Here is a 12530-nt window from a genome sequence, read left to right on the forward strand (position 1 = left end):
AACTAGTCCCAGATGTGAAGGCTTTTGAAGATGAGGGAGGGGGAGAAATCTAGAAATATAGAGTAAGTATAGCAGAATGTTCATGCTAACTGGAAATAAACATTCTAACAAAATAGACATTACTGAAGAGTGTCACCAAGGTGTCATATTATCACATGCGTCATTCCCGGGAAACCTGAAACTTGACCAAGTTCCAGAAGTCAGTTTTGAGTCTAAGGTGTCTTATTAAGCTTGTTCACCTTCTGTCAGTCAGTGAGGAAGGAGCTTGAAAAAGACACTGTAGACGTGCACTGATTCAGCTGTCTTCCTCTTTTCCTCCAGCTGCCACGCCCACTGGCCTGTCCTGCCCATCCCTTCCCTGGCCTCCTCAGCTCCTGTTTCACTGCTAATACTCTCCACTGGATGTGTTTCACCATTTCACCATGAATAAAAACTCCTAACCAGCTCCTGGAAAAGCTTACAGAATGAAAAAACAATTGAGTTTTTCAACTTGTCCTTTTAGTAAGGCCTTAGGGGAGTGGATGTTTGCACCTTTAGGATTAAGTTCACAAACCTTTCTTATTCATGGTTGGAATCACACTAAATGGCTTTGTTTACATCTCAGTGATTGAATTTAGCAGGAAATTTAAAATCATCAGTGGAGATTCTCTACAAAACACAGATCAACAAACAGTTCAGTATACATGTGTACCAGGAGAGAAAGAGGTAAGTGGTGTATATTCAGAAAAATATGATGTCAATACATAATTAAGTCAGCCATGATTTATTTCAATAAACTGAGCTCATTTAAGTTGTTTAATCAATCAAATTTGGTTAGCTTTTAATGACATTATCCATTTTAGCTGCATCAAAGAACAGTCAATATGCACTATGTATAGTTACACACCTCAGAAACTAGTATTTCCTCATCAATCCTTGTCAGATATGACATATTTACAGGGGGTAAACATTGGTGGCACACACAAAAACAAGGTGAGCTAGTGAGCTGTTTTCAAAGGCATGAACTCTATGTTATGAGGATCTGTGTCTGTTCCAGAAAAACATATGGGCAACTGTATATCTACTGAATTGCTGGGTATCATCTTACCAGATGGAGACCTAGATAGTTTTTCTGTAATGAATACTTTTAACTATGGTCAGACACCATCTGTCCTTCAGAAGAACTGCTCCTGCAAAAGACTTAAATTAAACAGCGTTAACACTAACAACTTAAAGAGAGAGAGAGAAAAAAATATATATATATTTTTTTTTTCCACTATAAGATTTAAATAAAATGTTGATAAGAAAAATATGAAAAAAGGTGATTGGTTGCTTTTTTCCCTTTAGTACAACCTCAGTAAATAAAAATGCCCTATAAACAATGTCTCAGGCAACAGGCAATGCATCTGTAACCATTTTATGCAATACATTTTACATAAGGGAACGTACGAAAGACATCTGGTACCTATCACCCCCGTTGTGAAAACTACTACCTCAGCAATATTTAAAAAGCCACTCTGAAGGACTTTGTTGTTAAGCATTTAATCATGCAGACATTTAAAAAAAATTTCAAGTTCACCTTAAAATCTTAGAATGAACAGACTTTGCTTGTTACATGAAAAATTATCTGAAATACAGTCCAATAAAACAATTTTTTTATTGTGCTTATCACTACTGATACACAGGTGACTACCAGTAAAATGATGAAGAATACAGCAGTCATACAATCCTTATGTTACTATTTGGAGTGCTGGTGGTGCAGAAGGAACATGTAATCGACACATACTCCCAAAATTTAATGGCAACCCAGTGCATTTGTTATTTAAATGACTAAAACATAAAAAAAACTACAAACATTAAAATGTATAAAAATATGTGCATTTTTACACTAAATACAAGACACTAACAGCAAAACAACAACTATATTCAGAAATATGCCATTATTTAAGAGAAACATCAATAAAAAAACATTGAACTGGGTGATAAAATCATGTCTGTACATTTTTCTATTATATTACAAAATGTCATGAAAGTTGTTTTTAAAATGGGATTTATGTTAGCAACTTTTTGTAACAATACGAAGAAAACCTCTTTTCTCCAGAATGGTAAATTTACTAATTGAAAATAATGCTTCATTGATTAAATGTGTCAGCTTTTGCCAAATAAATGGACATTTCTATTGGTCAATTTGCCATAAAATGGTCAAATATAAAATCTGTCACAGCGGCTGACATTTTAAAACTAAATTTAAAAAAAATTAAAAGATGAAAATGTAAATAAGAGATTGTGAATTAACAGTGACTTATATTAGATTCAGTACAAAATGAATCCAGTTTATGTTTAATTAACGGTAACATATTAGATTTATAATGTACTACTCCACTTGCCGGTAAAGAGAAATCAATAAAGTGAAAAGAGCTAATTACATCTTAGGGTTCATTAAGATTCAAAACTCTCCCACATGAAACGGTACTGTCATTATAAACAAAGTCTTAAAAACCTACTCTTGGTCCCTCGTGGTCAGGCAGGACCTGGATTACACACTGAGCTGCCGAATGAAATCCTCAGCCATCAAATGTTCCTAATGTGATTAGGACGCTTCACTTCTGCTTCACGGTTCTCCAGTTCAGCATCAATACACTGCTTCATCCATATTGTCGTCACTGTCTGCACCAAATTCCTCTCCATTGTCAAAGTAAGACATGATATAGTCCGTCTCCTGATATTTGAACACAAACACACAACGTATCCAAAAATGTTGGAAAAACAAGTCATTGTGTGTATGCCCCCAATGAAAGAAAACTGAATGTAATCTTACCTCCTCAAATTCCTCTTCATCATACTCCTCCTCACCCTCTGCCTCTTCCTCTTCAGCTTTTTTCTTCTCTCCCTCCTCTTCATCAGTACTCACCTCCTCCTCTTTTTTCTCCAGTGTCTGATGGATGAAGTCAAACATGTGTCACAGAGCTTTATTGAATCACTCTCAGATTAGTCTGGAGACTATCTGAAATCACTGGGCACAAGAAGGAACACACCTTGTACGGTGCACCAAACACTAACATTCCCACCTATGGAAATTATTGAATGACCAATCCTTCTACCAACTTGTTGATATGGACAGCTGGAGGAAACTGTTGCACCCAGAGGAAACCCGCACAAACACAGGGAGAACACACTAAACTCCTCACAGGAGTGCATCTATAAGCATAAAATGTTACTTGAGTAAAGACAATAAATAATTTGCAAATCATACAAATAAACTACTGTTGTTTTAGGACAATGGACTGGTTGCCGAAGAGATAAGACCACCATATCTCTGAGTGTTTGGGGTTCTAGAGATCATGAGAAGAAAATGCCATTGACAAAAAAAAAAAAAAAAAAAAAAAAAAAAAAAAAACAATGGAATCTGTAATAAAAGCAAAAGCTGGGCATGCAGCTATTTAATTAAGTTGTTGAGATGGCTACAGTTTTTAATAAAGCATAGTTTTATTACTATGAGGAATTACTTGTACTATGTACTGTTACTTATAATAATGTAAATAGTGCATTCAAGATGAATAAAGGGCTACCTCCAGTTTGCGGATGATCTCTTCTTTGTCCACCCGTGGCCTTTTGCTGTGATTGGGAATGATTGGGTTCTCTGAAATAACACAATTCCACACTCCTTACTGTTTATTTTTTAACAATAAAACATTCTTTTCTTAAATTACATTGTTTATTATATTGCTGTGAATTATTGTAACTTAAATTAATTAAATTCCCTGTACAGTTAATGTAAAAAGTAACTATCGGAGATTATTAAAGTAACTTACAGGGAATGCTGTACAGTAAAACAGTATTTTAACAGTGCCTTATTTGTAGCTGACCAGCTAGTATGTTACTGTAAATTTTTACACTGCTTAACAGTGAGGCTTAAAGTAATTATAATCATACACAAGATAAGATGTAAAATATCCTATGCCAATCCATTAGAGCTTTGCATAGAGCCCACCACACCCACATAATTTCTATTGCTCCAATCCTACAGTTACACCCTAAGGTTGCTGTGGCCGTTTATGATCCGATCAGCAACCAGCTACCCTTAATATCTACGGTTATTCATTGAGCCCATTCATTGAGTACCCAAACCACCCATTGCATCACTAGCTCTTCACAGGGGTCATCAAGTAGGTACATCCCCTCATCAGTGTTTCACTGAATTAAGCCCAAAACACAACAGTGAAGTCTGGGGTCCCAGACCCACACCCCTCCAAACCTTACAGTCCTATCTTACCCTTAAGTATCAACAACCGTAAATCCACCCTGGCCTCCCTGGTGACTAAGAGTGTACCTAGCCTCACTGGCATCGTTAATGCATGTTCAGTACCACCAGTTCCATGTGATGTTTACGTGCTACCTCACCAACCACCACAACAGCACCTCTACAGTGCATTTCCCCAACTAGTCTGTGTTCTCCTTATCCACATCCACTGACTAGACCTTTCAGCTGTTTCTGATAACTCCTTCACAGTTGCCCTTAATTTCCAGCCCCTGATGCTGACCTTTCCTGAAAACACAGGTTAAAAACCTTGGGGTCATTTTTGATTCTGATTTCAAATTTGAAAAGCAAGTAAATGCAGTAGTGAAGGGCAGCTTTTTCCAGTTAAGAACAATCTCCAGATTAAAGTAATTTTTTAATACCTTAGATCTTGAAAATCTTGAAGATCTTCATGCTTTTGTTACATCCAGACTGGACTACTGTAATTCACTGTACTTAGTGCATTAGTGAAGCATCTCTTGCGCACTTACAGTTAGTTCAAAATAGTGCAGCCAGATTATTAACTGGTTCCAAAAAAAGAGAGCATATCACTCCAATCTTAGCTTCTCTACATTGTCTCCCAGTGCGTTACAGAGTCCAGTATAAAATGGAATTGATGGTTTTTAAAGCCTTAAATAGACTTGCACCAGCATACATTGTGGACATGCTTTACCTGTATGTGCCCTCAAGAGCTCTAAGGTCTTCAGCTCAATCATATCTGACTGTTCCTAGGTCTCGTCTTAAACATAAAGGGGATCGTGCATTTACTGTTGCTGCACCAAGACTTTGGAATAGTCTTCCAAGTGAAATATTTACCGTCTGGCATTTGGCAGCTGTGGAACTGTGGATTAGGAGCTGTGTTAATGTATGTTTTTCAGTGTCACGGTATGTTTTTCTGGGTGGAAGGTGGAAATTTCTCTTTTGTTTATTGTAAAGCACTTTGGTTTTAAATGTGCTCTATAAATAAAATTTTACTTTACTTTACTTTACTTACTGCACAAACAGGGATGTGGAAGACTTGGCCACAAATCCCCTAACATTATCTCCACCGGTCTTACATGTGCCTGCCACCCACGTTCTCTCACCTCAACTGCCAAGTCAGTGTACTTCCTTGCTTGGTTTACCACATCCTCAAATGGAACTGTTAACTCTTTGAAATAAACTGCCCGTTTACATTCACGGCACATCACCATATCTGGCCTCAGTATAGTTAATGTAATGCACTCTGGGACCTGCAGTTTTTTTACCTACATCCACCAGCAATTTCCAATCTTGTGCTTTGCCCCATCAACCAATATTTATAGCCTGTGCACACACTCAAATACATTCCCCCTCACACATAAACCCAATCGCTTTATTACTACAACCACTTGTTAATGTGTTTACCTCTACGTGTTTACTGTCCAACAAACATGCTAATGCCCTTAGCACCTGATTATGTCTCCATGTATACCTCCCCTGTGACAAACTAACCTTACAAGCTGATAGAATATGCTTCAGCGTGCCAACCCCTGTACATAGTCTACAGCTATGGTCTTCACCTACCCACTGTCCAAGATTTTGTTGAGTTGGAAGGACATCATAAGTTAATCCAAGCAAAGGCTTAATACGACTTGCCTCCATCGCCCACAACTTTTGCCAAGTGATCTTCCACTTCTCTAGATTCTCCCAGCAAAGCCACTGGCATTGTTTTGCCTGTGACGCTGCTGTTGCGCACCATGCCTCCTCTTCCTTATCGCGAATAAATCGAGTCATCATTGGCCTACTCTTAAAGAGCTATAATAGAGTACAGGCTTAAAGAGCTATAATACAGTACATATATATCTAATGAATTTCATTGAGCACAATCAAACATATTAATCAAACCACAATTTATATTGATTCTTCTTCAAAAGGGATGTGGCTTTAAACTAAATGTGCTGTTCTCTTCAATGTGGCAACAGTTATGCTGCTCATAGCTTTCTGCTACCATCCGCATCTTTCATCCATCTATCCACAGCCTTTCATTTTGGAGGTGCATGTAATGGCGCAGAGTGCCGTCTCCCTGATTTCCCTTGAGACAGCTATGAGTCAGAGCCTACCTTCACCACTTAAGGACTGGAAGACAGGCCGCCTCTTCCATGCACACTAATTTATGCCATTTACCCTTCTTTGCAGTGAAAGGCGACTAGTAATTCACGCCACTAACAACCAGTGGCACTTTGCTTTCAAAGAAGTTTATATAAAGCTTGGCATTATTTCTTTCTAAATGCACTGCTCGCATATTTTATCCTTCGTGGCCTGTGAGGCTGAAGCAGAGGCCTAAATCTCCCACAGAGTAAATGTGGTGTCACTGCGGTCTCTCTCTCTTTGAAGTGACTGTAGATTAGGGCCTTACTGCCTCAGGGGAGAGGAGGCAACAGGGCCGCTAATCAACCCATGTGGAAGTGCTATTGCAGACTGATCTACACACTGTGGCTCACTCACTCTCGGTCGGAGGCCTCTTTGCCCGAACACGCAGCTCTTTCGGCAAGCGTCTCCAGTCTAAAACAGAAGGGCAGGTAAAGTTACTTACACAAATACTTCAATATAGCTGTATTGTCCAATAGTTTTATTGAGGGACTGTATGCTTCTGCGATGATTGTTCATAAAAATTCCATCCAATTATCAAACTGATCTCTGGGTAAAAGAACCACAAAGTTGTGGTAGAAAAAACATTTCTACAAATATCTAAATATCCATATTTAAGAAAAATCATTATACACAACATGGCTAATGTCTTTATTCTTCATAATATTTGACAAAAATAATTTTGGCACAGATCTGTGTAAGAGTCCAAGTGAAATATTTTGTGAATTAAGGTAATCTTTCTAGAATTATTAATTATTTTCCTTGACAGATTTCCATACAACTCAAAATAATACAAATTTTAATGGGCTTGTGTTGTAGACAGCTCTGTAGCTAGTCTCTCTCTGGCTCCAGCTGCCTGATTGACCATCCTGAGCCACTGTGGAACCCGGTCCTTCCACTACTGTCTAAGCCTGTCACTTTTAATTTGCCTGACACTAACATTTACAGGCTTTCCAGACTGCCACACAGTGGTTTAATTAGCGTGCTGAGAACCAATCCTGACTTCATGGTAATTTGTCATTCAATTAATGCTGATGATTCAGGCTACGACGCTCCATGGGAGTGATGATCTAATGGTACAGACCTTGTTCACATCTCTTAATAAAACCACTGATTAAGTTCCAGTGTAACACCTGGTCCAGTCCTATCTTGTTAATATTCTGCAATCTGTTCAGGACAAATGAGAAAGTAAGTAAATGGACAAAACAGATCAAATATTTACCTGGGCTCCATTCATTCATATTGTCAGATGAGTCAATATTCTGATACTTATCAGAATACCGCTCCACATCTGGACAAAAGAGAAAAAGAATATCTGAATCCTGATTATTTATTTAAAGTATAACAGAATATATTTGTCATTCATTGTCTGTATCATTGTCTGTTCAGAGTAGCGGTGGGTCAGGAACCTATCCGGAATCACTGGGCACAAGGCAGGAACACACCCTGGAGGGGACGCCAGGCCTTCACAGGGCAACATACACCCACGCATTCATATGGACACATTTGAGTCACCAGTCCACCTACCAACGTGTGTTTTTGGACTGTGGGAGGAAAACAGAGCACCTGGAGGAAACCCACGTGGACAAAATTACTCACAGACAATCACAGATATTTCCTAGATTTTTTTATGACTGTATGTTTCGGCTTTCTGAAATAGACATTTGGTAGTTACGCAAATAAAATAAGCGCTTTTCAAATGTCCAACTGGTTATGAGAACTATATCAGATGTTTAATACAGTAGCTGTAGCATTGGCATCAAAAAGATCTAGTTTACAGAAATGGCTAAGCGAAATCAATGGTGAGTGCATGACTTTCAGGAAAAATTAACAACAGTTTTTTTCATTAACGTGACATAAATGAGCGCTCGCTCTTCTCAAACCATCCATATAACATTCAAATTATTACAAGCAATTGTACAAGCACATAAAGGTATGGTGTTGAAGAATAGGTTGACTGCATGGCAAACTTCTTCCCTGACTTTCTCAAGACTGAGGCTCTATCCTGAAAGCAATCTTGTGAAGGAATATATTATCCATAAATTTTAATTAATATATTCACATGAAATGTATAAATATGTTGTCGCTGTCCAATCAAAAACATGTATCCCCATTTTGTTGATTTTTAGTTTACTACACCATTTGAACACAGCAGCTGTCCTTCACACTGTGCAAAATTCTATGATGAATGGTCCAATAGAAACTCTCCAAAATTAATTGTTATAAAATCTTTTTACACTGATTTCCATTGAAATTTAAGAAAGTTTTTTCCTTCTTCTGTAAAGCTGTTATTTTGGAGATACATGTTTTTAACTAGACAGTGACAATATTTTTGTGCTTCGAGCCATTTGGTGCTTGTGCTATTTGTCTGGGCTTTACCCTCCTCATAACCTTAGGCTGTTAAATCAGGTTGGAAATGTGTGTTCATTCTACTCTTCTCAACCCTTTCTGATTGCCTAAAGACATATACCACCCCACTGCAGTCTGATAGGTTGCCCAACCCTGCCTTAGACCTTAAACACAAATGTCAGTGATGTAATGCAGAGTAGAAAAAATCTGGGACCTTTCTTGGGTGCAGCAGGCCGTACATAAAAAGGCAGAGTCTTCATAGCTCCTCTGAACTCCTGCTTCAGAGCCAGCATGTATTCTGCCTCCTCCCCCGTCTGCAAGGGCACTGGCTTATGCTCCAAGGGCTTTACATTTAAAACAGCATGACAAAGAAAACAGTGTTTTAGCCATTTGACAGTCATTACATCAACTGTGAATAATATTCATAAACATGATTATAATCCTTTGATTGCTGCACACAGATGTTATGCAGGTTACTGAACAGATAATGTATTTATGGTCAATGTAAACACTGCAGATGGGGTATGCTATGTTAAACAAATAAAGTAATAACAATGCTTATATCATGTGTGAATACCAACTAAACAACAACTAACCACCTAAACAAGATTATAAGGAACACCTTTACTCCTGCTCTGTAATGGAACTGTCCAATCATCCAATCATATGGAAGCATCACAGTGCACAAAATCAAGAGCTCTAATAAGGTTTTGGCCAGAGTAATGTTGAGGATGGCAGGGAACTGCTGATCTATGTGTATTTTCACAGAAGAGATTCTAGAATTTACAAAAAAAGAAGAATCACCAGACTTGTTCAAACCAATAGAAAGGCAACAGTAACTGGCATATCCTTTCTTTACAACAATGATGATCTGAAAGGCTCCCTTACATGCACAACAAATCAAACTTTGAGGCTGATGGGCTACAGTGAAATGAGTATGATGAGCGCTGTGACTCAAATGAGTGACATACACAGGTCAGGGCTCCAGACACCGCTGTCTTGGGGCCAGTAAAAATAACCCCATGGATGTGATAAAAGCTCTTTTGGGACACTTTCAGGACGACAGCGTTGCATTGTCTTAAAACAAGAAACCACAAACTTTTCTCATAACCCTGAAAATGGATCACTAATACTCTAAATGCAATGCCATTTTCTCATTTCAAGTAAAATTCATAAACAAAACAATGATTTTGAAAAAAAAAATGCATATGTAAATAAAGTAATGACTTTTTTTAGTAGTTGCAGGTGACTTACTGCTTTACATAACTTGCAATCTGATTGGTTCTTATTGCTGGAGGGCGGGATTTTATCACTTAACAGAAAGCTGATTGGCTCTTTATGCCGAAGGATGTAATTTATAATATTTTTGTTGTTGAAATTTATTGAAATGTAATTGAAAGGGTAATTTTATTTTAAATTACTTTGTTAACTATATAAAATGTTGCTATAACCACAAGGCAACTTGAATATGCAGGATATGGCACCGATCCTAATGCAGGTTATACATAATGTTACGGACCTTGGCTTGGGAACATTTTTTCTAACTGGACCTTAACGAATTTTAATGCATTACACCTGAATTAAAGCCTAAGCCAAAACATTAGCCCTGTCCAAATTAAAATGGAGTACACTTACATAAGCAAGGACACACTCTGAATCTCAAAGGTTATATAACAGTCTGTAAGAAGTATGGATAAAGACTACAACATTTTCACCAAATAATTAACAAATCATAAACTCTATAATCTGACATGTAATTGTATATACCTACAAACAATGGAACATATCATCATGAGCTAAGAAGCTTTAACTAAATGATATAACCACTGGTAAGCCTTTGGAACTTTAAGACTGGGTTATATATTTTGCTGAAACGTAGATGCAGACATTGGACAGCAAGGACAAACACTCCTAACACAAACATGAGAAGAAAATTAGCACATTACAAACATGACCTGCAAGTATTTCTAAGTCCTAAAGATTTCAACTGTTTCATTTAAAATGGTATGTCTAACTTTGGCCCTCTAAAATAAGTGACTATTCTACAATTTAAAACCATTGTCATTATTACATAGTTATAAATCTTTGCTCTTCTTCAATCGTAACAAGCAAAGTTTTATCATAATCAACATGAAGAAGCCTACAGGTTTATAATTTAGTCTAAAATAAAATCTAAACATTCTAATAATATCACTGTATCTCCCATCTAACTGTAGTGCAGTGTCTTAATAAGGATAAGCAAACTACTCAGAAGTCTGTAGTTTATGTTTATAGAGTATGTGAGCTATTCATTAAATGTAACCCACAGGAAAGAGTGGTGTAGGTTGGATAGTTGAAGGTGGAAGATTCTCTCCTTTTCCGATTCCAACAGCCTCAATACTGAAACTCATTTGGCCTCGACCCCTGCCACGCCCTCGTCCAGCCATTCTCCAGGCATGTGAGGTAAAAATGAACAATGTCTCTTCTGGAAAGGGACAAAAGAAATCTTACAAAGGTGTTAATGGCATCTATAATATATTCAATTGTGGCTTTAGTCTTTTTTTCCAACTTTGAAGTTTTTTTCTGCCTAATTTAGTTACGTAAATAGTGTAATTCAGAATTATGTAGTGTGAAATGTTCTACATGAATGAAAATGATAAGACACCACACAGGTGTCTTAAAATAACAAAAGAGAAATGAAAGAGAGAACCGCACCCGAGGGACAATCATAAAGTTCTCTCTTTCATTTCTGTTTTGTTATTTTAATGATTTTCTTAATTTCTTTGAGACTCTACATATTTCTTGAAAGAATTTATTTATTTTGTCTGAATTTTTAATGTTGCCAAAAGCCTGTGAGTTCTGTACTTGTGCCCATTCCGGCCCCCAAGATTTTGGGACGAGCAACCACTTTACAGAAACAGCAGCTAATACTGTTGGGTACACAGTTACACGGAGGGTGTTGTAAGAAAAAAAAGTGTTTTCAGATACATGGTCTATTATTATTCATATTATTAACTTGGTATGGAGTAAGCGCTGTCGCCTTCCTCACGGCACTGGGCTTCCCCATTTAAGTTATGTTACAGGGAACGTTTACTTAACTGCAATAATAATTTGACTAAACTCGCCTGCTGGACGTCGACCCCGAGGACACAGAAGAGTCGTCTGTCACTTGTGAAGAGTTCAGCTTCTGCTCTGAAGACTGAAGACTGATGGCTGTGTGCTCAGTGTAAAAACTCGGAGAGCATCTTAGCTAAGAGAACTAGAGCTCACAAAACAGCATAAACACATATAACCTAAATTAACCCGTCTGGCATTCCCCCTATCGTCCCACAAGGGTTCATAATTTATGCAGCACATTATACTAAAAAATGCGTCGGAAGCAAAAACCAAAAGACGCCTTCGGTCTTAAAACGTTTTACAGTGAGAGCGAACTCAGGTTGATACTGTGCTGCGGCAACAGAGTTTAATCAGGTGGGAAGCTCCTCGGTCTCTGTTCAGTGCGTTTCTGAGATTAATCCTCACTGAGAAAACCTCCATTAAAGGTTTGATGCGAAAATCCGCGCCAAACACAATGTAAACAAATACATCTCCGTCTCGGAGCGTCCATCAATGCGTTCCCCGCAGAAACACGCTTCATAAACAAGAGTTCCTCTGGAACTCCAGCATTAATCCAGTCAAAGATAAAGACAACACCGTTTTTATTATTACTATTATAATCACTGTTATTATTGTAGTTATAGTAATACTGTTATTATGACATAGCAATTAAACACACTGTGACGGTTCCAAATGCAAACAAGATCTATAAGTGGTGGAA

The 12530-nt window shown here is 37.7% G+C and overlaps 1 protein-coding gene across 2 annotated transcripts; it reads right to left on the reverse strand.

The window, feature by feature from the left end:
• Positions 1–763: 763 nt before the first annotated feature.
• polr3glb (RNA polymerase III subunit GL b) lies at positions 764–12306 on the reverse strand. 2 transcript variants are annotated; one of them, XM_066683015.1, is made up of 8 exons: positions 11839–12306; positions 11041–11198; positions 8949–9078; positions 7608–7676; positions 6743–6799; positions 3549–3619; positions 2798–2914; positions 764–2698 (listed from the first exon to the last, which is right to left on the reverse strand). In XM_066683015.1, the coding sequence occupies exons 2-8, from the start codon at positions 11158–11160 to the stop codon at positions 2612–2614; spliced, it is 651 nt and encodes a 216-aa protein (XP_066539112.1). In that variant the 5' UTR covers positions 11161–11198; positions 11839–12306; the 3' UTR covers positions 764–2611. The 2 variants fall into 2 exon arrangements, with proteins under 2 accessions (XP_066539112.1, XP_066539113.1); XM_066683016.1 differs by having other exon boundaries at positions 11813–12306.
• Between the last annotated feature and the right edge of the window lie 224 nt (positions 12307–12530).

This window comes from Hoplias malabaricus, chromosome 10, assembly GCF_029633855.1.
Source record: "Hoplias malabaricus isolate fHopMal1 chromosome 10, fHopMal1.hap1, whole genome shotgun sequence".
Lineage (NCBI taxonomy): Eukaryota > Metazoa > Chordata > Actinopteri > Characiformes > Erythrinidae > Hoplias > Hoplias malabaricus.